Below are 25,805 nucleotides of genomic sequence, written 5' to 3' on the forward strand. Positions count from 1 at the left end.
CTCTGTATTGCCAATAAACATTATTGGAAGTCAGCAAAGGGTATGTATATTTTTCTGGGGTCATTTTTCATGCTGTGCAAATTTTATACAACAAATTAGCAACTCACCTAAGCTTCCACCCTTGTTCATGCAGCGTTTCATCTGAATGTGCTGTTAGTACGAAGGAATAACTTGACTTTGAAAGTATTTAAAGGGTACCTAAAGTACTCGAAGTACTTACTTAACCACCTTAAGAGAGAAGGAAAAAGGATATATTTGCATCAAGATTGCGCAACTGCCAATGTAGACACATGTGTCAGCATACAGCATCTTCTTGTGTATGCGTCTTCTCGTCATGAGTCCACACACACACGAACATATACACACATACACAAAGAACACCCTTAAAGATTCAGTTGGCAGTTCAGCAATGTGTTGTCTTTCTTCCATCTTGTCATACATAATAAGTGTCTGTCGATTTTGCAAGGGCCAATGATGGCCAAAGAAAGTCAGAACGGATATGGTGTAGTCGATGGTACAATCAGTCACAAATACTAGATGTAAAATGGCTGTATAATTGCGTAAAAATACCCACCGTAAAGTATGAACGAGAAGAAAGGGGTTAACCGAGGGGCCCAATTTTTATTAGTGATATCATAAGAAGCCAGCAAACACTGACACCGAGGACAACATAGGGGAAATTACTCGTGCTTAATAAATGAAATAAAGAAACGATAAATTATTGGAAATGAATGTGCATGAAGAAACAACTTGCCGCAGGTGGGGAACAATCCCACAACCTTCGCATTACGTGTGGGATGCTATACCAATTGAGCTACCACGGCACCGTTTTTCCATCCAGTTTCTTTGGGTATTTATGTGTCCTAGTAGAACCCTGGGAGTGCTGGCCAGCGCCACCACTCACAGACCTTGGCACCGAACGTGGATTGTCCTTTTTGCTGCAGGCGTCACGAGAATGTGATCTTTTTGGGTGAAGGCAACCGGTCAGTATACCCACACATGCTACCTGAAGGCATCAATGTTGCCGGATTCGAGACCCTCATTATGTAATGAACGAGAAGAAAGGGGGTTAACCGAGGGGCCCGATTTTTATTAATCATATCATGAGAAGCCAACAAATAAAGACCTTACTTTATCACTTTTTCTTCTTATTATGGTGCACTTATTGTGACCCTTCGAGGCTAGCCTTTAACAACAGTGCCCGAGGGTGAGAAAGAAGCTGTGGCATGATGAATGGAAATATTAACAACTTTGGCACCTCCATTTATAAGAGGGAAGCCCATGTGCACTTAATCCTCGGTCTCGAATAATCGCCTCATGGCCAGCACCTACGGGCACCGGTCTAGACTTTGTAGGCGGCATATGATAAGGATGGCTTGGAGAAGTGCAGGACAGAGCCAGTGATTTTTCATTGTGGAACTCCCTGCCGGCAGGGAGCGGAATAATATTTGGCTCGCATGTTCATGGCATCCCTGTTTACAGATTGCGAACGTTTTCTCACCATGTTCAAAAAAGTGTTGCAGTGCTCCTTCAAATGACTCACTGAATGAATGAATGAATGAATGAATGAATGAATGAATGAATGAATGAATGAATGAATGAATGAATGAATGAATGAATGAATGAATGCTCACCCTCCATGTGAGAAGAAGGGCCAACATGGGGTGAAGCCACTGGTTTGGCAGGAATGGGTGAGCGCCAGAGCAAAGCACGCCAGCGTGACTAGCACAGACGGGCAGAACTTGGCGCAGTAGCAGCAGATGAAGAACAGCACCACCTTTGTGTTGTAAAGAAATGAAACAAATGTAGAAAGAAAGGATACAGAAAAGGGCCACCTTGGACAAAGTACAAGGCACACCTTTATAGATAAACGAGACCCACAGAATGCGAAAACGTTATGCTTGCTTGTGCCTGTCATGCCCCTACTGACTGCCGCAGTGCTGAGGAGAAACCTCGCTCACGTGCCGGGCACTGAAGAGTTCAGTACAACCGTAAAGTGCTCAAACAGGCTTGTTACAGGTTTTCACTGCATGTGAATCTTGTAAAGTTTCAGCAAGAGCCCGACGTACTCATAACTTTGGCACACTGTTATGTTGTAGTGAACAGTTTTATAACTGGGTGAATGAACAACCACAGAGAGAACGCACAAGGACTTGTCCAGACTGCGCCTGTCCTTGTGTGCTTCCTCTGTGGTCGTTTGTTTGTGAATTTATATAACTGTATGCTAATATGCCCCAACTTGCCCAACAACAAGTTCTTCCAAGCCAATAGGTATGTCGTAGTGACAGTGAATAATTCAACACTGCCAAAAGTGTAAGTTGAAAATCAAACTCTATACTGGGTGAACTTGTGCCCAGAGAGACATTCAACACTCAAATAACAGGAGTGCGAAGTTGGGCTTGTTAGTTGAGCAACATTCTGAGAAAAACAGCGCTGCTACAGGACCAATGAAAGACAAACCAACTCAACACCTGCGTTGTTCTGTCTTTCATTAGTCCTGTTGCTGAGCTGTTCTTGCTTAGAATGTTAGCCAAACCACAATGAAAGCCGTTAGCTGTTGTCAAACCTGAACTCATGAGTAAATTTCATCTGCAATATAAGAATGGATGCATCATCACACATTCAAGAGCAATCGCTCGCGCTCATACACAAAGAAGAACGTTCAACACTACTTGCATCATGCAGGTTGGACCAACCTGCTTGCTACAAAGTAAGTCACAACATCAAAGAAATTTTCGATACAGTAAGCCAGGCCTTACACCGAGTGACCACTCGATAACAGTGATAATCTGGTGAAAGACAGCCAATGGCAAACATATGTTAAAGAATGTACGTGTAACGATACATGGATTCGCCATAACGACGTACGACTGTACGTAGCTTCGCTACAAAGCACACTGCGGATCGTCTGGCAAGATTCACCTCGCGAACCCCCCGAACGCACCTGCCGGTTGACGCGCGGGTGGCTCTTGCCTGTCGCCGTGGTCATGACCCGGGGGTTGTCGTGGGCACTGCCCCCGAACACAAGCGCCAGCGCCAGTGCGGGCAGTAGCGCCCCCAGCAGCCACAGCAGCTGGGCGGGCGACAGCGCGGGCGGCAGCGCCACCAGAGCCGCGAGCGTCTGCACCAGGGTCAGGCTCAGGCAGCAGCACAGCAGGAACTGCATGGCACTGCGCACCGCTTGGCTGAAGTGCCGGGCCTGCACACATTGTGGTGGTTGTCACCTGTCAGCGTTCAAAGCTTATATCGCTTCTGTTGCAGAAACAGGAGTGAGAGAAAACGGCTGCTAGGCCTGGCCATAGCTCCTGCTCCTGTCGACATTCAGCCATTGCGTCTGCTGCGGTGTTATTTTCTTTTTCTCATGCCGCCATAAATAGATTAAAATAGGGGTGTTACGTGACCGGTAGGGTTAAATAAACTTAAATAAACAGTTAAATAAAATTAACAGCAACACATAAAGACATTATACAGATAAGTACAGTTGTTGCAACAAAATTGCATCTGACATGGACATGGCGTCGTTATGCCCAATATTTGTTATAGATGTTCGTTATCACTGATAACGACAAGAAACATTTTTAAGGCTCACTTCGATATACAGGAGGTTCTAGTGTACGTGTTCATCTTTCTTTCGTGCAAGTAACAGCTTTGAATGCTTCTCGCTTCATCTGTTATCGTGTTGTCATAGTATTTATGAGATAATTGGCAACTGCAACTGAACAATGCTCATATATTGCTAGTAGCAATAGAACGAGACCCTTTAACAATTTTGATGGGTCTCGTGAAGTGTTTATATATTTATGTGTAAGCATTGCACTGTTAACGGCATACCAGGAGCTCTTTCATCACCGACATCATGCCTGTGAAGGTAAAGATGAAATGCATAGAATAACAATTGCTCCAAAGGCTGGGTAATCTTACTGTCAGATTGTATTTGTAAGATATATGAAGTAAAGTGAAAATTACAATGATATCATCTACAAGCAAAAAAAAAAGAAGGAAAAGATAAGAGAAAAAGAAACTGAAGCGTGAAACGTTTGGTGCATTCTGTAACATGCGATGGCATATTGATATGATATGGATGTAAGTCATTGATTGAGCATCAAACAAAAAAGTCTACAGGCAATGTTAATAAGGTTTGACTGATTAATTAACTGGTGGTTTAAATGTCCCGAAGCAAAAGAATGTCATAGTAGAGGGCTTAGAATCAGTTTTGATAACCTGGTGTTCTTTAACAAACAAACAGAAGCAGTGCTAATGCAGAAACATTAGCACCACTTATGCAATGGAATATCTTATTTGGAGCAACAATGACACACACGCACTGTAAAACTTCTAATTGGTACAGTGGTACCTCGCTGGGCGAAGCAAATTTTTTGCAGTACGAACCAGCTCGCTTGTAATATTTATCTTGCAGAGTGCACCCAGTTCTTCTGAAAGAACTTGATGCACCTGCATGCAGACATTCCTATGCGTTTCTCGTGCCTTCATATACCTGGGCCATCGCCTTCATTCGCCTAATGTTGCTCTCACGTGACTCTCCCCTCGCCTTCAAAAATGTCATGGAAGGCACCGCAGGTGACTTTAGATCGGTTCTTCCATCCTGGATCATTAAGATACTCCAGGACAGAGACAGGAAAGTCGCTTTTCAAGGCAGCATCTTGTGAGGTGAGCGAGTACGAGTGACCGTCGCCTTATTCTGCCGGCCTACGCACGTGGCACAAATCAAAGAGTAAAGTTCGGGAGGGCTCACCTCCCAGATGAGATGATAGAGGCTGAGGCTTTTCTCACGGGGGCTGCTCAGCACACAGGGCAAGGAACCCAGAGTGTGGGCGAGGGCCCGTGGGGTCACCGCCACCCTGGTTGACGGCGGCGGCGATGGTGCGAACTGCCGTGCACACAGCTGTGGGGCGAGCGGCTCCAGCGCTATGCTGAATCCATTCAGGGAGGGCAAGAAAGAAAAGTGTTGCTTTCTTTCCCTTCGAGGGAACTGAATAGATGGCATATGATAGGAACACTAGTTAAGCAAGAAAAACCTGAGTCAGTTCGTAAGGTTTCACGATTACAAAGAAAATTGTGGCAAAATCCATCTCGCGATGAATGTCGATGGAATCGCAATTATCATTGCAGCAATGCAGCGACTCACCGCACTGCCGCTGCCAAAACGCATCACGTACGGGCAGGTATGCAGGCGGACAAAGTATTTTTTGTCTTCTTCAAGTTCCGCTGTTGCTCGTGGCAGTGGCCAGTTTGAACAATGCACACTTAGTTCCGCAAAGCAGATCCTCGTAGAGAACTTCTGGGGCACAGCAAATGAATGCGATAATGGGTAATACTAATCGCACCAATGTTGGCAGTCATCTTCTTCCTATTCAAGCTCCCACTGCTGCTTAGTACGTCCGCAAGCAGCAGTGACCCAAGTTGGCAGCAAGGACATTCATTAAGAAGTGGCACATTATCACTGGCACATACCTACTGGCCGAAGTTGGCGTGAAAGAGGTTTCCTGAAGAGCAGCCCATGCCCAACGCTATTTATCCAGCAACCCAAGTTGGTCGGACAGTTGGTTTTGAACCCGGTTCCCTCAGCATGGCAGCCTGGTACTCTACCCATTAGACAATGGATTATCCAGTGCCCCAAGTTGGCGGAAATACGGCTAGGTGCAGACAGACAGACATACTGCAAATTGTATTCTCAAAGAACAATAACCGTATTAAAAGTTGTTAAATGGGTGTAATTACAGAGACATTGATTTGAGGATCAGAGCTCTTCCACAGAGTACTAATTTATTTAATTTTTTTAGCACTGCTGTCAAGGTTACAAGCTTCGATGCAGTCAAGCAGGTTTGACAAATGCACTTGCTGCTGGGTGCATTCTACAGCGAGTGTCACTAAGCCTTTCCCTGTGACAGCCTGTGAACGATACCAGCGACAAAGCACGCTCGCTCAAAGCGACACTAAAATATGCCCTTCTGAGAGGGCTTTCAGCCCCTTCAAAAGCCTCAAATTTCCTTCCACTTCTTTTTATTTTCCCCTTACCCCACCCCCAGTGTAGGGTAGCGATCCGGATGCTCGTCTCATTCTTTCTTTGCTATCTCTCTCTCCTTGGGTGGAAATCTCATCCCCTCACCTGCAGTCGGCCTGCAGGAAGACGGGCAGGTTATAGAGGCTGGAGGCGCTGCCAATGCACCCAACCACCTCGCCGTACTCCTGCATGATGCGCACCATCTCCAGGGTGGCCTCGGGTGTGCAGTCCGTGAACAGGGACACCAGCAGGGGCACATTGTCCACGTGCTCAATGTGCGGCCGGATGTTCTCAATGCCCCGGGGCAGCTTGGCCTGCGGCGGCATTCGACAGGCCGCAAGAAGCGTGTGGCAGTGACAGATTGGCACATTACCCTCGTTTTCTCTTATCCTTCGTGGTGCAGTAGAGCCTCAATATAATGAATCATCGAGTATAACAAAGTAAATGAACAATGCTTGTCACGAAAATCGGCATTCATTGAATACGCGCCTATGATAAAAGTTGAATGTGGCAAAGCTATTTCAGTGTTGGGTGTGCTTTCGTCATAATGAGGTTTGGCTATTTACAATCACACACACAAAAAAATTTAATACTTGCAGCGGTGAAAGCAGCTATAGCAAATGCACAAGACCAACACGGCACGGGACAATTAATAATGTAAACCCTTCCTCTGCTCAAGAGACAATAACATTCAACACTAGTTAGTAGTAGCAGTAGTGGTAGTAGTAGCAGTAGTAGTAGTAGTAGTTGTAGTAGTAGTAGTAGTAGTAGTAGTAGTACTAGTAGTAGTAGTAGTAGTAGTAGTACAGTTAAACCTCTATATACCGAAGTTGATAAAATTGGTGATTTGCTTCGTTACATCTAAATTTCATCATATTGAAATTCGATCTTTTATGCAAGTAAGTACAGTCTCTCATGGTTTTTACTGAGACGGAAGGGGCCGCAAAATCCTTCAAATTATCAGGCAATAGGAAAAAGAAAATTTGAATGAGAAAAAAAAGTAATTTTGTTGAATTTGAGAGTTGGTGATGAAATACGGTTTTATGTTGTGTTGACGATATCTTCACATCGGCTATATGAAGCTAAGCCAGCCACACTTTCGCGTCGACTTCACTCCTGCAGCGGGACGATGCTGTCATGAAGAGCGCCGGCAGTGAGGTGCGAATGCATCTACCTCTTGCTTCAACGCATCTTCGAAACTCGAGGTTACACAACCTCCAGGTCTAAATGGACAGTAAGGCAACGCACATGATGCCATGCCATTTCAGCATGCCCACTTGCCCAAATGGCAGATTACCTCTAAAAAAGGGTACCTGGGCTGCATATGCACTGACCAACACTAAAAACAGAGACAATGCCAACCTGCCCTGCTGCCCCCTCCACCCCCACCCTTCACTTCAAGTACAAAAAACGCCTGCTGTTTTCCAAAATTAATAAATTCTGGGATTTTACATGCTATAACGATGCTCTTATCATGAGGAATGCCACAGTGAATGTTACGGATTAATTTTGACCACCTGAGGTTTTCAATGTGCACCTAAATATAAGCACACAAACATATTTGCATTTAACACCCATCGAAATGGGATTGGTTTTCACAGACACAATACACAGTCTGTCTCTTTGTATTTTTGTTTTCCTAGCTATTTATACTGATTTACAGCCTCACACACACAAGCAAGACATTTGAAACTAGCTCACCCGATTGGAGATGTCAAAGGCCACTGGCGCTCCCCTGTCAGTGCTGCTTTCGGTCGCACTGCTCGGAGAAGGGCATGCCGAGTCGCCGTGGGTCCACAGAGGGTCGGACTCGTCGCCGCTCACAATTCCTTCTGCGGCGTCTCCCGTCCTGTTGGCACTCGTACTAGGAAAAGGAATGACAGCATTCTTCCAACGAGACTTATACAAGACGCGGTATACAGCAAAACCTCGTTGATACAATCCTGTCATGTACAATTTCCCCGCGCAAACGTTCGTGATCAAGAACACAGAAAAAAAGGAAACGACCCAATTGGGCTACGCTTAAAAATATTCGTGTGAACGAGAGAGATTAAACTTGCTGTAACCATTGTTGCGGATGTATGCAAATGTGACGAGGACTTATCCATCTTAAAACTTTTTGCACGCAAACAAACAGGGACGAAGAATAGGGGCAACACAAGGACGAGCGCTTCTTCGTCCCTGTTTGTTTGCGCGCAAAAAGTTTTAAGATGAATCTGTTCCAACTAGGCCGACTCGCTGTTATGCTTGAGGCCTTATCGGTGAGATACATTATAAATGTGCTTTTTTCTACCGTTTCATATGTTCCTGGAATATTGTCATGTTCCTTCTCGCTGTCATGCTCTGTAAGTATATGTGTTGGGTGTGTGAAGCTGTCACATTCTGTGTGAGATCCAAGTGCAATAAAATCCTATCGCATCCCGCATGCCAGATGCTTTGGGCAGGAGGGAAAGCATGCATAGGTGAGCTGATGCATGACGTCTTCCAGCACGCAGGGAGGAGTGCGTAGTAACGTGATCAAGCGTGCACTGTGGTGCATGCAAAGGCTGACCGATCCGAGATGGCTGGTGGCTTCATGTGATCTGTCCTGCAGCCCACATGGTGCTGAAGATCACACAATTTCAAGTTTCGAAGATGCGCTAGAGCAAGAGGCAGATGACGTGTTCACTCCCTCCCCTCTGCCTGCCCTCTCCATCACACCAGCGCTGTGACAGTGAGTGTCCAGTTATTGAGCGAGATCCGCTCATGCCTGCCTGTGCATGCCTGCCATTACGCTTTTTAATTTGATTAGTAAGAGAATGTTTAAAGAAATTTGATTGGCTGATAAAACAACAAACCTTCGCGTAGTAGTCTAATATGTTGCTGTCACTATCAATGCTTTGCCCCACGGGTGAAACTGCCACTTTCTTACTCATAAAACCAGTACTAGAAACAATGCATAATGGCTACCAAAATTTTGGATGCTGCCACCGAATCTTGTCTGATTTCATAGACATGACACGGGTGTGCAAAGTCGCAAATTTACAACAAACATGGTGGCCATGAGGAATAGGGTGTTCTCCATAGCCTCTTTATTGCTATTTTAAAGCGAAGCTTTCTGTGTGCACTCCAACGGGAATTTATCCTGCATTGACCTGATTGTGTAGAGAATGCTCTGCCAATACTCATCCCACTGCGGGCACTATTGGTGCTGTGGTGAAGTGGATGCAAAAGTTTTGCAGGCTTTACTTTGACTGCCGATGTGGTATCATCGACATGGCATGAGTCTGCATCTTTGGTCACTGACTCTCAACTTTCACGAAGTAAAGTTTTTGCTCATTCAAATTCATTTTATCTGATTGCCCGATAATACTGAAAATTTTATGGCCCCTTCCATGTAAGAAAAAATAATTGGCAACTAATTTGCATAAAAGGGCCAAATTTCAACATGGCTAAATTTTCATACATAACGAAGTCAAGTGCTGATTTTACTGACTATGTTATGCAGCGAAATCTTGATACGTTTAACTTCAGGGGACTTCAGCAAATTGTTCATTATTCTGAAAGGTTGTTATAGTGAAAGCGCCAAAATTGACCATTTCGCTTATCAACTCACCAGCTCATCAGTTATTATCACCGCATGAGCTATCCATGAAAACATTGCCATTGGCTTTCGGCCTGTGCCGTTGCTATTTTACACAGATTCCGACGCCACACATCACTGCAGCACCGTATATAGAGCGGCACACGCAAAATGGACGCTGAGGCTAAGAAAACCACCAACAAAGAAGAAGCTCCATGTTGTATAAAAAGCGTAATGTTTCCTTTTCTTTGTTTGTTTTTCATATTCCTTGCCATGAACGCCGCAACTGTATCACTTGAGGTTGACACCTGAACTATCCCTAAGAGCAAGTGCGTGCAGTCGACACCGTCTGGAAAGTGTGACCATGTGGCGTCCCCGCCGGTGGCACGGAGGTTGCATTTCTCTGCATGCACATCTGGTACGGTTGCAGAAAGAAGGGCGGAAGAAGGAAGTGTCGCCGCCTCCGTTGCTAGGCGACACTTGTCTGGGCGGAGCATGCACCCGCAAAATCTGATGCGATGTGCTGTTGCCTCCACAATACTAAAAAAGTCCCCTTTGGGCATTTTTTTTTCCTCTGGTGCTTCCAAACCCATGCGCCACAGCGTCCACTTTTTTCACCTCGTCTGCTTACCTACTGTTCCGGCTGTTGTAATGAATACATGGAAACCTAAGAAACCCCAGATTTTGGAATATTAGTTGGTAGTGCTCAGGTGTTGTTAACATGACATGGAAATTGAATAACAAGCTGTTATTCTTAAAGGTTCGGTATCCTGAAGTTTGCAGTACTGAAATATTTTTACGTTGAAAACATAAACAGTTAAACTATAAGCTTATAAACCTGAAAAGTTCATTAATGTGGTGCTCATAGTAATGAGGTTTCACTCTATTGAGGTTTAAATGACAATACAATGCAGACAATGTTGTTTCCGAGAATAGCCGAAGACATGGTTGCAAAAAGTAACACTGGTAGCTACATCCTCTGATGTCACGCCACACCAAAGTGAAGAAAATGTTTGTCGGAAAACCAGTATTCCTTCTGGAGTTCTCTGCCATCCTTCACCCCCCATTCTGATGCATACAACTGTGCCTGAATCAGGTCCATGTGTTGTACAAAGGCACTGTGTTATAATAATCAACTGCGCACTACTTCGATAGGAGACAAAAAAAAAGAAAGAATGCTGGCTTTCCCATAATCAAGAGTAGATGTAAGCATGAAATGGCAGCCGGCAAAGCGGATTGGTTGGAGTAATTATGACGATTACTCACAACCAACTCACAACCGTCCATGGCACGCCGGACGCTGCCGGCCTGGTCACAAATTGTGGCGCCATCTCTCGAAGGAGGCTGCGAAAAACCTGTGCCACGAAACTCACGGATTGCTGGTGTTGAAAAGAGCACAGGCAACTGTGGCCTCAGGGCCAAAAGATGATAATCAATTGTACGGTGCACTGTATTTGGCTTTTGGACGTCGCTATTGGAAATGCCAGATTAACCTTCAGTGTACAAAAATTTACAGCTCGAGTGATATTACGAACAAACATTAGGAAGAAGTCGGAAACAATCTCGTTTTTTTTTGCAACTTGTTTGGCCACTAACTAGCGTATGTAATGCGGTCCTGTACAAGGGGTTGAAGGCCAGAGACAGCATTTTCTTCTCTCGCAACGATGCCGGACGTTCTCGTTTCGTTTTCGCCCCATTCTCGTCCCGAGTGCCCGGACTGCGGCTCTAGATTTTGGCTCAAGGTCTCTTGAAGGTCGCCAATGGGAGCTTATAGAATTTCATGCTTAAAAATTGCAGATGCAAGCCTAGCTGTCAACACGTGCAAATGCACTCGTCAACGTGCACAAGCGCACGCAGCTTACTGGAATCGGCGGGAACTCACCGAGACTGCGGCGAATCACCGTAGCGACTGTTGATCAGCTCGGAGTGCACCAGGTTGGGGGCGCTGATGCTCCGCGGTGGAGCCTGCGTGCCGAACGAGTGCAAAGCGTCGAACGCAAGTTGAAAAATGGTGAAATGACGTGTTATGAAGGTTTGATGACAATTGGTGATGTGATGGCAATCTTTAACTGTCTGCTACACATTCTTTGCATGCCGAATTAGAGCTTGAGCTTTAGGCTCATTTAAAAGGGCACTCAGGAATAATAACCTGGAATTTGGAATAGATGGTATTGTATCTTCATGCGTTTGGCCCGACCATACATTACCACAAACAACTTTGGTTATAAATTGTTTAAGTTAAAAAAGTAAGACAGAGAACACAGTAACCTGTGCCAGCGATCACTTTGAACAAGATTCAAATTTCTATGAAAGCAACTCAGTAGCAGTGATTGCCCACAGCAAGTGAATTGAGGCAGTTCTATTTTGTATAGTTGGTCATCTCTGCTTCCACTTTTGCTCGATGTTGAAGCAAGACACGCTTCAGGGCAATATGCCGAACACTGCTCTGAAGTAGCGCTATTTCTTCAATTTACAGGATGGGAAGAAAAGAAAGAGAAAGGCTCTCTTGAAACTAATGATTAGAATCACTTTTAGGGCATCGGATATTTATTACGCTACAATGCTGCTGGAACTTGCATGTCTTGTAAAAATGACAGCTGACATGTGGAGAGTGCTGACATAAGCACACTGGATGTTATTTTAAAACTACGCAGAGTTTTCACAAATTGCCTGCGGCAGGCAGCCTAATCCTTGAACTGGATTGCCTGAAGAGGCAAGCATTACTCTCACAACAAAATGAAATGTGCAATTGACTAATTCACAAAACTTCACTAATAAACGTATAATTAATTTTTTCGTGCTACATATTACAACCTGTGAATTGTAGCCAGAGAGTCTGCAAGGCATGCCCACATGGAATTAATTCTAAGGATGGCACTGGTTTCGAGATATGCGCTGTCAAACTTGTGGTTTCACTATTGTTCCACTTACTTCTCTTTTTTTACTGAAACATTGTTTTGTGATTAGAATCACAAAATTAACTGGAATGCCGATGTATTTTGTCATACACTATGCGAATGAATAGCTCAAAACTGGTGTCATCCAGATCGTATTTAGTTCGAAGTGGATACACCTTGTGAACTGACCGGCTGCAGATATACTGACAATATGTGTCGTAATTAGTTAAAAACATATTCAGTTAAATTTTGGTAATTTGCCAGTTATGAATTTTGATTTTTTTTGTGCAAGTGATGATGTCTGCCTCTGAGTATTCCAGCTCCAGAAGTAGCAGTGTGCTATCTGCTAAAGGTGATATTAAAAAATTCTGTACAGCACCCCCCCCCCCCCTCCTCCTTAAATAAAAGAAATAAACAAGAAAAAACACCTGTTATTTTTGCATCGTCCATTGCTTTCTTAATAGATCTTACATTACACCTCCTTTACATTATGTTTCACCACACCTCCTTAATACTCCTGACTTGCACATAGTCATCTTTTGCCGAAAACAATGAAGTGAGGCACTTCTTGCATGGCGTTGAGCATGAGGGGCTTCGTGGTCCACGCGACATGCGGTACTGTCGAATGCACCGAGTATTCGAAAATCTAATAGCGGACGTTCGATTCGACAAACACGTTATACGAACGCTTGCAATTCGATTCTATATGGTGGTATATTTGAGTATTTGCACAGCCCTAATTAATAGTGATATTTTATGTGGAACTACTTCAGATTATTTAGGAAATGTGTCCATCAAGAGCAGTCACGACCGATAACTGGTGAGAAACAGTGCTCCTTTAGTGACCAAGCAAGTCCTGAGAATGCATTGTGTTGCAAGTACCATTAAGTTTTACAGCTAATAAGTATGCTTGTAAAGCGCTGTGCGAATGGCATTGAACTTTAAGGCATTGAGTACTTACTGCCATTTGCTGCACCTACGTGGCACTGGTATTAGTCTGCCTTCAGGTTACTCTTGCAACGGGGGCCAAGACCCAATACTTCGGGCCAAGATTTGTCAAAAAGGGATTGCACACCCACTTGCATTTTACAGTTATTTTTTTTATAGGAGTGTGCACATGTAACGTGACGTACGCTCGTCGACTTGCCGTCCACGATGCTGACCCCATGAGGGTCGACGGCCACCACGGCCAGGTTACTGGAGGGCACGGATGTCACACTCCTCGCCGACATCTGCGATTGGTGGCAGGTTGACGCGTTGCTGTCAGTCCTGCAAAAAAATTTTTTCTCCATTGGCAAAACGTGGCAGTATGCAGTGGTTGCAGCTGGAGTGTTTCTACAACATGCATTTTTGGAAAACGCTTGCATGAAACAGTAGCTTATGTGAGATTTAGACAACCTGTTGTATAAATAACTCGGGCTGGTTTGATTTGCATGATTAGTCTTGACAATCACAAAGCGTATTGGTTTTGAATGGGGGTTCGAAAAAATTTCATGAGACCAGTGTAAGCTTTAGCAGCTGCCCATCGTAGGTTGCGAGGAGATGTTCTGCTGCAGGCTCCAATGACGACACATTCCGTAATTTATTGATGGATATGAAGTGAAAACGCAATAAATGAGAATCGAAAAAATTTCACTGACATTATTACAATGTTTAACCAGCTCTATGGGTAGGGCAGAGGAATCACTCCTGACCTGCTTAGCTGGTGTTCATAAAGTAGAACCTCGTTAATTAAAACTCCAAGGGAACCGAAAATTTATTTGAATAAAACCGAGTTCGAACAAAGGAAATGCTCCTTTAGAGCGCCTGATCAATCGTGCGTTACAGCATGCAAAACTGAAACCGTCACTGGGCTTGCATTAAAAAAAATGTCTTTTGTCCATAAGCGTGTGACAACATATGACAGAAAAAGTTTAGGTTCCGTACAAAGTTCAAGTGCAATAAGATCATGCTTTGAGCACCGTTTGCTGTGGGAGCACGGGAAAATGTGCAAGGGTAAGCTGAAAGGGATGTGTGCCCCTTGTAGGAGATGGCGTGATCTAGCGCGTGCTAGAAGGGGGGGGTAGCTAGATAAACGTGCGGTAAGAGGAAGCGTGAGCCGTAGCGTGAGCGTGTAGTAATCTCATCAACCGTGCGCTAGGGGGATCGTTCCTGTTCCTTTTAAGCCAGTCAAAAAACGAGGGTGCACACCACTACGCTTGCTCCAGTCCGGTTTCAGCTCCCTGTGTGTCTTTTCTCATAATTTTTACACCATGCGACATTACAGCTTGCTAGCGACGCATCAAACCTTCGCCTCTGACTCATGTTTGTGCGAAATGCGGTCCATGGGAATGAGAAATTTCATTCGAAATAACTGTTGCACCATTTTTTAGAATTCAAATCCCCAAGAGTTTTACTCTATTCAAGAACATAGGACCTTGCCGGGACCAACAGAGAAGTCCGAATTATTCATCAATATGAATGAAGAGATTTCAAATTATCAGAATTTCACTGTACCTTCTTCATCAATGCTGAGATGTTCTTCATGTTGTGCACTGTGGCATGAACCACAGCAGGTTGCCCCCCATGCTGTTGCTTCTGTTAGTGTTTGAACTCTGTTGGTTTCGTTTGACTGGATCATCAATTCGCAGAGGAGATAGTCCCAGATTCAACAGCATGCTTCTTTGCCCCAAGTGTTCACGTTTCGTTTTATTGTAGTCGTGGCGACATGATGAAGATTACGATTTCTTTTGGTGGATAAAACATGGTGCTGCACAGAGGTTCGAGCTGGAGAGCCTTTGGGGCAAGAATCTTTTACGTATGAACATTGCCTACAGGAAATGCACAAAAAGAATATTATTTTATTTTTGCTGAGTTTTGGTTTCGAGTACAGAATTTCTCACTAAATGTCTTTGGTCAGCAGTGAATGACAGGCAGCAAGCATAGTTTGCTGCACCAGAGCAGGAACTCAGGACGAGGGAGAAGTCTGACACGTGACTCGACCTATTTTGAAAGCGCGATCACGGGAGGAAGGCCAATGCACGGATCCTCAGCCACTGTGGGATCACACAGCTGATATAGAGGCAAGGAAAATGCAGTACGCCTCTGTTTCACATCCGCTGGGAACTGTCTGCACAAGCTCCACACGCAGCCATAGCTGGCTTGGGGTGAAGCTTACTTACAATGTTCTGGCTGGTGTTGCCCCCACAGGCGACAAACTTAAGGACAATAGAAAAAAAGAATTTCGCAAAATATCTTTTTTTTTTCTCTTTTTGTTGAAAAGTTGGTGCCCAAATCCACGCTCTAGTTCTGGTGCTCACTGGATTAAAAGAAAAATTAAAAATGCGGATCTCAAAGGCTATGCCTTCGCTGGTTGCATGCAGCAGAAGCTATCGGGGCAGCCAGAAACACGTCCCAGTCATGGAGTTTTGGGCGCCACCTATATCGCTATTCTCGATGTACTTTGCACATTTGAAAAAAAAAAAAAAGTGAAAAAGAAAAAAAGCATTTCCTCCAGGTATTTTTATGTCTCGTATTTAAAGGATTAACAGCTGTTCACTGCAAGAGACCCGCATTTGTTAACTTTAGCAATCCAGGTGCTGTTTTTCCATTTCAGGTACAAAAATATTTTTCTCCACTATGCTGGTGGCAGAGCGAAATGCGTGGTATGTTGGCCTCACCTGTGCCTGTCGCTCAGAAGAGAGACATGGCAGTTCCAGCCAGATTCGAGGCCCATCTTCTCAGAGAAGCCCTGCGACAGTAAGTGAGAGCAGACATGCGAAAACACATAATTACAACAACTTTCGAAAAGGCAGCGAGGAAAGCTCAGTCAAACAGCTAAAGGCCAAACTGCGCTAAAGCTATCAAATGAAGGCGCAGAATCCGGGGAGTTGATGAGTTTAATCACTTGTGCCGACAATATGAAACTGACAACGAGGCCTAGAAAAGCGTAGGAGAAATGAAATGTTCTTTTAATTCAATTGTACAGATAACTAAGAATGTGGGTTAAATATGTGGTACGTTCCGCATTAAAAAAAAACAGGGAAATGAAAAAGCAGGATGTCAAACCATACCTGAACTGAACTGAAAACCAGAGCTGAACTGTTATTTTCAGCTGAACTGGGACCAAACTAGAACTAAACCCAACCATGATTTTTCTGCCATCTTGGAGCTGAACCCGAACCAGAACTTATTAGAGGAACTGTTCCAAACCGGTTCAACAAATATTCACAAGGCCCTGTGAACCCCACTTGTGTTACTTGTGTGCTTCAGTGCATAAAACGACGTTTTGTTAGCAAATTAACTGGAACGCCAATGCATTTCCCTTCAAAGTTTGGGAATTAATATCTCAAAACTGGTGTCATCTTGAAAATACTTTCCAAGTAGACTCACCTTGCGAAATCCACGGCTAGAATTTGTTTAATTGCAATATGGGCCATGATGCAATTAGTTAAAACTTAATTAGGGGATTTTTATTAATTAGTTGATTTTGGATCTCAATTTTTTTTGCAAGTATTGTTTGCCGCTTCGCGTAGACCAGCTCATGAACTAGAATTGTGATATGTGCCGCAGGAAAACATTTAAAGATATTTGAAAGTGTTCACTGAAACCCCTTGTATATACACAGTCCTTTTCGGACCCTGGGAAACATTGTGAATAACGGCATTACTATGAAACTCTGGAAAGCTGGAACAAGTTTTCTACACAAACTGTAATTAATGAACGCAAATTAAAACCTTCTTGCGTGTAACCCACAATATGATTCCTACTTTGATGAAACGGAAGCAACGTGCCTGGCATAATCTACCGAGAATATCGGAAAAACGAACTAGCACATGCCTCACATAACGCATGAAAATTGCGAGAAAACGAGCGTTCAGTAAATTACTTTCGAGGCAGATAATTATCCTATGCTCTTAAAGCTTTAGGTACACAACATATATAGAATGGCCTTTATTTTCTCTATAGAGCTGCTGCCACCTTTGGTCTTTCCCAGGAAGTGGGAAACTTTGTAAGTGCTTCATGTGCTGCCTTTAAGCCTGTCGAAAACGAGTTTTACCAATTTTCATTTAGCATCTAAATAAACCAGGGGCTTCACCCCAAACATTTCCCACATTTTCCAACATTTTCTCAAACAAACGTCGCAAGTGATCTTTACGAATATTGTGACAAAAGGCATCTGACATTGTCGAAGACTTCTAGTCATGCTAACAGCTTCACTGTAAGAACATAAGTTTCAGGTCGCTTAAATAACGGATCCTGCATGGGTATTCGTTAGAGCTTGGTCGCAGCCTGTACAGAACAGAACAACGTTTGGAAGGGAAACACCTGTCACACAGGCCTGTGTCATTGCCAAATCTGAAGTTATTGCTCTCTCAACGGTCTGTCAACCTCGATGCATGGGGTGGATGCAGGTGTAAGTAAGGCAGCTTTCCGGTGCAACCAAATGAAATTGAACATGCTTTGAATGCATTTGGCCACTGTGGCTTTCGAAAACAAATCACAGTATGCCTCCACATGCACACCTCGGGTCTCAGTGTATTAAATGTCTTGCACAGGATTAAAGACCTCACAAATACATTGGTCAGCGTCATGTGAGGATAGCAATAAACTTCGCTCACATAAATTCAAGGGTGAGGCTGAAAAAAAAAATGTTTTGTAAAAATGTTCATTCTCCCTAATTACAGACTGTTATGAACCTGTATGAACCAGTTCAGACTGGTTCGAATCACTATAGTACTATTTTTTTGCTCCGTAGCTGGACCTGAACCAAACCTGAAGATATGCAGAAGATTGAATCTGAACCCGAACCGAACCCGAAAACGTCCGTGCGATGCTCAACCAACTGAGTTACCGTGGCACCTGTGCTCTGCTATCCACCTATTTGGATTATTGTGTATGTGCACAAGATCTGACCCTGCCAGTGCTTAGCCGGCGCCACATGCAGCCTTGACAATGGACGTGAAATTCTTTAAACCACGTTGATGTCAGCCACTCAGGAATCAGGTCAGACTTGGCCCCAGGTGAGAGCTGTTGCTTCAGTGTCAAGTTTGCTGATAAAAAGCTTCTAAGGCAAGTATGTGGTGGCACGGTATTTATCTGGAAAAGAGCATACCTGACACAAGCCACGTACGTAGTTTGCCTCTTGTACCTGCACAGGAGCGACGATGCTATTTCTTTGGGGCCACAAAACAATTGAGGCTCCTGTTTTAGAACTCTATTATTTCAAATTTGAGTACAAAATTCCATGCTCTATGAAACCAAGAGTAACCCTTAATCTAAGAGGAACTGCACAAATTATAACATCAACAAGAATGACCATGACGACAACAATGACAACAGCAACAAGAACGACAGTTAACACAACAATGATAACAGCATGGCAGCAGCAGCAACAACGCCATGAACCTCGTCAAGAGGTGACTGTGTACCTACCCGGCTACGCAGTTCATTCTCCTTGGAGAAGTGAACAAATCGGATGCAGGCATCTTCGAGCTGCTCCACAAGCTTCACAAAGTCCTGCACCAAGACCACGGATTAGGTTTCTCAGAGCAAAAAACAGTAGAATTACGCAAATATTAAGCACGCGTTCAGAAAACGATGAAGTGCTCCTGTGCACCTTCCACACTGCAACAAACCCTATCATTCAAAGCAACAAGCTTTTACTAGCAGATTTTAGTGTAAACTATTAAATACAAGCCAACGTCCTCTGGTACTATATGTAGCGTGCTGACCTGGAGAGAGCTCTATTGTTCAAATAAGAGAGTTTCGTTCAATGACAGAACTACTAAATTGTTCAAGCTGAGAGGCGTTCTTTCATTCCAAGCAAGTACAGTTCTTTTACACGTGTAGTGTTGAGCTTGCAACCTGCTCAGCGGCATGCTAGAAGCCCGCTGGGTTATTGATGCAATTCACAATACTGCTTAGCTAGCCTCTGCTCTCACCTGATGCTACTGAAAAAGCAAAGATAGCCTTGGATTCCCAAAGCCACTACTTGCCGATGCACTCAACCTAATGCTCTTTCCCAACTCTGTTGAGTGAAGCTTATCACAGACTCAAGTAGCCAGCTGCTATTAAACCCGACATTACAGAGCATTACATTACAGAGCCGTTGGTTCAGAGAGGCCTTCTCACTCCAGTGCCTTGAAGCATACATTGAAAGTACATGAAGATTAAATTATAGCTTCGAAATTGTTGAAATGTGTTACTAATGAACAACTTCATCAGCTCACAGGTGGCACTGCCCTCAGCTTGGCAAAGTTGAGGAGCAGTGTTGAGTTGAGCTACGTTTATGAATACGGTCACGAGGCTCTCCGGGAAAATCATGAAAAGCTGGCAGTGTTCTGGAAGAAAAGGAGGCAATCTCCAATGGTAAGATGCGTGAGCATACATACTGACTGGGGTAGGCCTGGTACTGCTTGCCATGCCACTACCTAGGCCTACCTAATGACCTAATGACCTGTCACTACTACCTAATGACCTAATGACTACTACCTAATGACCATGTCACTAGTTACCTAGGTGACTGCAGCAGTAGCCACACCAAGGAAACAGAATGCGATGTCTCAAAAAAGAGAGAAAAAAAAATGGAAAAAGTCTTAACGTGACCGCAAGGCTCTTGGCAGATCATTTAACATCAGCAGTCCTATGATGAAAAAAGCTCTCTTCAATGGATCGCTTGTGCGAGCACACATATGGTGATGTGGCAGAGCTGGTGCTGCTCGGTGATGACCTCACCACTCAAACTGGCCACCACATTGTTGACCAGACCAATGAAACACACTGTCGTTTAACAAAAACCATGACGTGATTGACACCACTACTAAAGTAAGCAAGTTTCCTGAAACACATGCTCCTGGAGAAATGTACAAGACGTGTGCGTGCTTTCAAGATGAGCGGCAGACACACAGACCTCACAGGCCTGCTAATGCTTGGTAATTTTATTTATTTATTTATTTGTTTACTTACTTATTTGGTAACTGCTTCACCTTTGCAGGCATTACAGCTGGAGGGACATAACCAAAGAAATGAAATTGATATTCCATTCAAATGCACAAAGAACGGCAAAAATATTAATTTGACGCTGCATATACAGTTTCTGGCAGAGGAACATTCCACTCCCTTATTGTCCAAGAAAAAAATAAAAAGTGAAAAGTGCCACCCTTAAAAGAAGCACACGTAATATTTTAAGCTGTAACGCCTTATTTGCGAGATGTATGATGGTGGCCTAATATACTTTTCTTTCAGAATATCGATAATTTTGCCACGGTCCCCTGATGATCGTCGTAACCGAGATTTAACTGAATCAGACACCACAACAATCAGCGGGTGAACTGACCGGGCAGGCCTGGTACTGCATGGTGACCATGCCGATGAACACCTGGTTCCTGAGCCGCTCCACGGTGGCCTCCAGGGCCTGCTCCCGGCCGGCCGCGTCCATCACCATCGTCTCCTCCTCGTGGCACACCGAGTCCGTGCTCAGGTGGTGGCTGTGCGTCTTGTCGGCCTCCGGACCGACGGTCAGCGTCAGCGCCGCCCCGCCCACCTTCTTGCCGGACGAGCGGAACAGGTGACTGCTGCACGACGCGCGCACACGGAGTGTCGCTGTAGTCTCCGAGCGTTGGAACGTGGCGGCAGAGTGACAGAGTAGGTACGCTGTGATGCCCAGAAGAGTTGAGGAGCATGCAAGTTCGAGTGCTCTCGCACGACTACAACAGTGTGAACGAACTAGTGGCGATTTGCTCTTGGTTGGTCTTCGCCATTTCGCTGTGCCCGTGCTCCTATCTCGAAGCTCCCAGCTCGAAGGTGACAATGCCTTCGAGTGCTACGAGATGCAGCGCGGTGCTCTGAATAAACCAGGCGAATGTGCTTCACATGCTCAGTTTCAATCAGCCAAAAATTAGCCACATTGTGAGAGGGCTTAAGGCGCTAGAAAGCAACCTGTTCAATGTGCCATAAGAGTCCGTGCAGTGCTCAAAATCCCCCGCAAGCTAGCCAGTGCCAAAGCTGCGGGGTGGTTGGCAAACCTAGCTCCCAAACTGTGCATTGCTGTAGAGACGTGGTTGCAAACTGCCCTGGCGGTAGTGGCGGGCACAGTTTTGTGTTTCACTGACCCATGGAGATGGTGAAGCTGTGGGCGGGGAGCTGGCGTCACAATGACAATGACATGGTAATGACAACACGATGATGACAACATTGGCATAATGAAAAAGACGAACAGATGGACACAGAAAGAAACCCAGTTTCATGCATCTCAACTTTTAAAGACCAGAGATAAAATATCTGAAGGAAATGGTAATTTTTTGACAAAATGCGCAATACACACCGAGAATAAAAATATTCAATGAACAGAAAAATATTCTGGGGGAAATTTTCCAGCAGCAGCTTTGCCATATGTGGTCAACACCAGGTCTGCTTAAGGCAAGCTTCACCCCAAGCCACCTATGGCTTTGAGTGAAACTTTTACAGACGGGTCTTGCTGGGTGTGAAACAGAAGTGCACATTGCATTTTCTCTATGTCAGCTTATTCTTCTTAGTCCTCTGTTCCTGCTCTAATCTAACAAATGATGCTTGCCATCTCTCATCTAACGTTGGTCAAACACATTTAGACTAAAACATAAACTCAGCATGAAAAAAAAAGAAGAAGAAAAGAAAAGAAAATTTCAGGCAACATGAACATGTAAAGGGTTATTTGCTGTCACAATCAAAAACAGAAGGCTCGGTGTGTAGGTACCTGTCAGGTGGAAGCTGTAGGTAGCTGCCTTCGAGAGCCGGGTTGAGAAGCAGCGATGGCAGCAGTGGAGCATAGGCAAATGCCAGGCAGTAGGACGTCAGGCTGGACCGCTGGTAGAAGTCCAGAATCCGCTTGCGGTCGGAGTCGCTCAGCGGACACAGGTCCCGGCCGTCCCAGTACTCGGAGCACATGTCCAGAACCAGGTCCGCGGTACCTTGGGTGAACATCTGCAGCGTTCCTGACAGCGCCTGCACGTGGTTGTACGTGCAGACAGGATGTCGCGCTAACACCAGCGGTAACAAAATTATGGTTCACAGAAGGAAACGCCTTGTCACGTTGAAAACTGGTACAGAAGGCATGACGGGAAACTGTTATACTGTGTGGTATTGTCAGTTGCCTGACATTTGATATCCTTTCTAATGTTTCTTTTAGGGGTCAACACCAGTGATCTGTCCACACTTTCTTATTAGATTAACTGGTCAATTAAAATAATAATTTCTGAGACAAACACGCACTGGAAAATCAAGTCACGTTATAGGCTGATAAAAAATATTGCCAAACAATAAAGTGTGCTTAAAAAGATGTTTTGGTGTACAAGAACAAGTTCAGTGAATAAGAGTTCCACATAAGAGTCAACATCCCCCTCTCTCTCTTTTTTTTTCTCTTAACATTACACTTTTAACTGCATCTTTTGTCATGTCCTCGTATTATGAACAAGTGATCAATGTTGGTTGTGACTGTAAATTCCTTACATGCAGAAGCTGAAGGTGTATTTTAATGGTCCAGCACATCAGTTATAACACGGACAAGGAAAGCTTTTGAATATAGGAGAGGAGCTTGCGCTGAGAGCCCACCTCTTTCACAACGGCACAGCACATGTTGGGAAAAGGCATTTTGAGCCGTGGAAAGTTGAGCGACCGGGCCAGCCTGCCTTTCTGGACCACTTCAGGTTGCTGCAGCAATGAAGACAGCAATGAAAGATAGCAATGAAACATTGACAGGAATTTGTGGATGAGGCGCATATTGTGCAAATAGTCCGGTGGGGAGTAAGTTGCCACACTGAGCCATTTTCTTTTCTTTCTATAAAAGGTGCGCACCACTGAAAGCTGCGTCATTGCAACCTTTTGTAATGATGTTTCGGCTGAAACCAGCTTCCTGTATCACACTTAGGTTGAAAGTGCCTCACGCCTAGTCCCTTTCAAGGCTTCTAGAATTGACTAGACTATCACTTTTAGTCTCTTCCAGGCTCAGCCACTCAGACTAGTTGTTTCCAGTTGCCAAATAATGCTACATTCACCCAGTTAGCATCCCTTACGCAACTGGAGTACACTCAATGGTTCGTGATACTACGTGATCACAAGCTACGTTAAGCTACATTATGTCGTCCTCAAGACTCTTTCAAAGCCATACTGGTTGCAATAAATGAGGATGCAATTAGTTATTCATAGTGAGCTGGAGAAAGCAAACTTCCGTGCAAACAGGTGACTAATTACTCAAATCATCAACAACAACAAAACAAAGACATGAAGCTTTCAGGTCAGCACTTTTTCCAAGTGCACACATAAACCTACCAGACATATAAACCTGCCATATAGTGCATATAAACCTACCTATAAACCTATAAAGTGCACGTAAACCTACCATACAATCAGCTTTGGCCCCTTCTAAATAATAGTTACAGAGTAATCCAAAGCAAATCATGGTGCTTAGTGCAGCAAAGCAACGCACAGGCTATGAGAAGTAGCACAGTGGAGGGACCCTGATTAATGTTGGCCACCGGGGGTGTGATTGAACGTGCTTCCAAATTTAAGTCCGCAATTGTTTTTGCATTCCGCCACCACTGGATGGGACAGCTGGGAGTTGAACTCGCGACCTTGTGTTCAACAGCAGAACACAGTGGCCTCCGAGTCATTCCGGTGAGTAGGTCGGTCATTTTCACACATGGATTCACTTGAGAACTATACACTGTCATCCATGTTCTTACTTTACCCTGCTCTTCTGCATTGTGTTCACTCCGAAATGTACCAGCTGGCCCACATCGACGCTGTCATTTTGTGCACTGATTCATTTTCAGAAAAGTTTAGGACTCATTGCAGTGGTGTAATGGCTATGGTGTCCTGCTGAGCCCGTAGTTGGGGTTCAGTTTCCAGTTGTGACAGCAGAATTTCGATAGGGGGAGGCGAGGAGGGGGAGGGGGGGCAGAATGCGAAAGAATGCAGAAACACTTATGTACTTATATTTAGGAACAGCGAACTAGAAAATATGGGTAGTGAGCCACCGAGTGACAAGCATCACACCTTAGAGCGCGTGCTGCACAAAGTGGTGTTTATTGCGGCAGCATTGTCGTAACTCAACACGTCTAACAAACCATAGCTCTAACCACAACCGGTCTGCAGCACACGTCTGGTCAGATGCAAGACGCACGTTCTGGGCCGGCCGTGCTTCATCGCGCGATGCAATTCACCACGATGCACCTCCAATAGTTAGTGACTGAAACGTTACCGCCACTGCCAGCTCAAAAGGCATCAGGTGTAGAGGCACGGTCGCACCACTAAAAAAATTTTCTAGTAGTACACTGTTCTTAGGTGTATTTAAAAAACCACATGGTCAAAATAATCTGTAACCCTCCAATGTAGAGTCTCTCGTAGCACCAGAGTTGATTTGGGACGTTAAATCACAGGAAACAATCAATCAACATTTAGGAGAGGTGAGTGAAGTGACATCAGCTGACGCATGGCTCTGTAATAACTGACTCGAGAGAACTGTGCAATGAAAACTGCACATTATAAAATCCCTAAGGAACATAAGAAAAGGCCAGTTGGCCAGACTGACCACATGCCTGAAGAGTGCCACATGTTGAAGGTGCTGGTATGCTTCAACAGCTCGCTCTGTGAAACCCATCTGGACCGCCAGATCGCAGAGGCACCTGGTGGCAGGACCAGAAACTACATTTTGAATGTGCTACAGACGACTCAGTTTCTGTGAGGAACTGCCTTATCTCAGAAATTTTCGTAAACCCTTGCCCTAAACAACGCCTATTAGGCCATTAGTATGAAACGGGGGGGTGACAGGAGACATCTAGTTACACAAGTTCAGCTTTCATACAGTTGTCCTAGGTAGTGCTAAAACAAGGACACACAAAAGAACGACAATATGCATGGCCACACACGACAGCTGCATAGCGCCGCATGCTGTCATTCTTGAGTCTGTGCTTGTCTTTTTAGTGCTACTTAGTGTTTAGTTATGTCTTGTTTAGTGGGCGACAGAACACTGGACTTGTATAAAGACAATGTTAGCCTTTCCCTTCTTCATAAAAAAACACTTGTCTCTCTCTCTCTCTCTGTGAAACAGGAGTTAATTTGGGTTTAATAAGCAAATGGTGCATGAACAGGTGTGCCTACACAGCAACAGGTATGTGGAGTGTCCAGACAGGATGGTCGGAGAAATGGAGGGCCAGTTAAAACTTCATATTTTGTCTGACAAAAGTTCGTAGAGGAGGAGAAGGAGGGTTGCGAAGACAGAGGAAATGGAGAATTCAGAAGGAGCACTCGGCTAGCTCGGTCAGCATAAAACATCGCAGCGGACGATGGCTCTGGACGATGGCGCTGGATG

General features: G+C 44.6%; 1 protein-coding gene across 3 annotated transcripts in view; it reads right to left on the minus strand.

Moving 5' to 3' along the window:
• Positions 1–25,805, minus strand: part of l(2)k05819 (transmembrane protein 94-like protein l(2)k05819) — a 65,869-nt gene that overhangs the window by 19,217 nt on the left and 20,847 nt on the right. For all 3 annotated transcript variants that reach the window (XM_070523743.1, XM_070523742.1, XM_070523741.1), the window contains exons 13-25: positions 25,026–25,119; positions 23,048–23,146; positions 22,194–22,441; positions 20,799–21,036; positions 18,896–18,979; positions 16,141–16,211; positions 13,615–13,750; positions 11,467–11,549; positions 7,724–7,886; positions 6,128–6,336; positions 4,754–4,931; positions 2,945–3,199; positions 1,635–1,777 (exon numbers count right to left, since the gene is read on the minus strand). In XM_070523743.1, the coding sequence (XP_070379844.1) occupies positions 1,635–1,777; positions 2,945–3,199; positions 4,754–4,931; positions 6,128–6,336; positions 7,724–7,886; positions 11,467–11,549; positions 13,615–13,750; positions 16,141–16,211; positions 18,896–18,979; positions 20,799–21,036; positions 22,194–22,441; positions 23,048–23,146; positions 25,026–25,119 (2,001 nt within the window). The remainder of the gene's footprint in view (positions 1–1,634; positions 1,778–2,944; positions 3,200–4,753; positions 4,932–6,127; positions 6,337–7,723; positions 7,887–11,466; positions 11,550–13,614; positions 13,751–16,140; positions 16,212–18,895; positions 18,980–20,798; positions 21,037–22,193; positions 22,442–23,047; positions 23,147–25,025; positions 25,120–25,805) is intronic.

This window comes from Dermacentor albipictus, chromosome 8, assembly GCF_038994185.2.
Source record: "Dermacentor albipictus isolate Rhodes 1998 colony chromosome 8, USDA_Dalb.pri_finalv2, whole genome shotgun sequence".
Classification (NCBI taxonomy): domain Eukaryota; kingdom Metazoa; phylum Arthropoda; class Arachnida; order Ixodida; family Ixodidae; genus Dermacentor; species Dermacentor albipictus.